This window comes from Setaria italica, chromosome VIII (genome assembly GCF_000263155.2).
Source record: "Setaria italica strain Yugu1 chromosome VIII, Setaria_italica_v2.0, whole genome shotgun sequence".
Taxonomy (NCBI): Eukaryota; Viridiplantae; Streptophyta; class Magnoliopsida; order Poales; family Poaceae; genus Setaria; species Setaria italica.
This window is the reverse complement of record NC_028457.1, coordinates 3128685-3130355: the sequence shown is the minus strand read 5'-3', so window position 1 is coordinate 3130355 and position 1671 is coordinate 3128685. Positions and strand designations below refer to the sequence as shown.

The 1671-nt window shown below is 44.3% G+C and overlaps 1 protein-coding gene across 1 annotated transcript in view; it reads left to right on the top strand.

Moving 5' to 3' along the window:
* Positions 1-1198: 1198 nt before the first annotated feature.
* The window catches only part of LOC111258199, a gene marked incomplete at its 3' end in the record, with an annotated part of 1847 nt that continues 1374 nt past the window's right edge, over positions 1199-1671 (top strand). Inside the window, exon 1 of the mRNA XM_022829081.1 lies at positions 1199-1671. This exon is cut by the window's right edge and continues 621 nt beyond it. Within this exon, the coding sequence (XP_022684816.1) occupies positions 1199-1671 (473 nt within the window).

Sequence of the window (1671 nt, the reverse complement as noted above, 5' to 3'; positions counted from 1 at the left end):
TCTACTAAACCATCGACGTCCTGGACCTCAACTCCAACCGGGATAAAAGGGTGTCCCTTTTATCCCGGTTGGAACCTCCAACCGGGATAAACTTCCAACCGGGACAAAAGGTGTTTCCTTTTGTCTCGGTTGGAGTTTTTAACCGGGATAAAAACTCATCCCCCACCATATCCCGAGACAGAGACTTTCTTCTTCCTCCAGCCCGAGCCAGTCCAGCACATTGGTAGAGAGCTGAGCTTCACCTACTCTCCGGTGGTGCCCAAGCAAGGGAGGTGCTGCCCGAAGTTTTTTCCCTCATTTTCGTGGGAATTTGACTCAGCCAACAAGTGCTGCGAAGGTTTGCTACTTCATCCTTGTGTTATGCTTTGATTTATACTTTGGAGATGGAAAGATTATTTGCTACAATGTGATGATGAAGTAGAAAAATGGAGAGGTATTTTGAGCTAGAATGTGAGGGAGATTGATGTGTCATATATAGTATGCATTATTTCAGTGGTTTAAAAATGATGCTACCTTGTCTAGACGGTTTATCTTATCAAATTAAATATGGTTTTTTAAATCCATATACTTGTTGAACTTGCATACCGTGTTCATTTCTGCGACGATGTTCTCCGCCGAGTAGCAACGTATGTCAAGAAGGAGGTTCGATTCTACGAGAAAGAGTGGATACGGACATCGTGACCGTGTCCCCTTTTCCGTAGCATCTAACATCTTTCATGACGAAGTGCGGTGCCACCTAGCTGAGGACATCCTCGCGAGATGAACACGGTCTTCAAGTTCAACAACTTCTGTAGTGGTAAGGAAAGAATTTTTGTACATAGATGACTTCTGCTACTTGTTGAACTTGCATACCGTGTTCATCTCGCCGAGGATGTTCTCCGCCGAGCAGCAACGTATGTCAAGAAGGAGGTTCGATTCTACGAGAAAGAGTGGATACGGACATCGTGACCGTGTCCCCTTTTTCGTAGCATCTAACCTCTTTAATGACGAAGTGCGGTGCCGTCCAGTTGAGGACATCCTCGCGAGATGATCACGGTCTTCAAGTTGAACAACTTATGCAGTGTTAAGATAATAATTTAAATATGTGTATTTGGATCTTCATGTTGTTGTATTGTACCATGTTGTTTGGATCTTTAATCGATTTTCACGCGTAATCCATTGTCAAGTGTAATCCATTTTCATGCGTAATACGATGCAGATGGATCGGCAATGGATGTATAATGCAGACAGGCGGAGCAAGGTGTTTATTGATGGCTTGCATTATTTTCTCGAAGTGGCAAAAGCGAACAAGCCAGAGAATGGGTTCGTATGTTGTCCATGCTTCCAATGCAATAACAGGAAGGAGTATTCAAAGGATTCCTGGGGGACTATTCACAGCCACTTGTTTAAATACGGTTTCATGCCTAACTATTTGGTTTGGACCAAGCACGGTGAACTAGGGGTTGTAATGGAAGATGGCGAGGAGGAGGAGGAAGATGACACCATTCCGGACTGGGTTGCAGGCCAAACTTTTGCAGGTACTACAATGGGCGAGGCTGATGAAGATGAGTTTGCAGAAAATGACCCTACTGATGACCTTGGTCAGGTGATACGAGATGCATACAGAGATTGCGAAACTGAGAAGGAAGCAGCAAAGTTGCAGCGCATGATAGATGATCACCAAAAATTGTT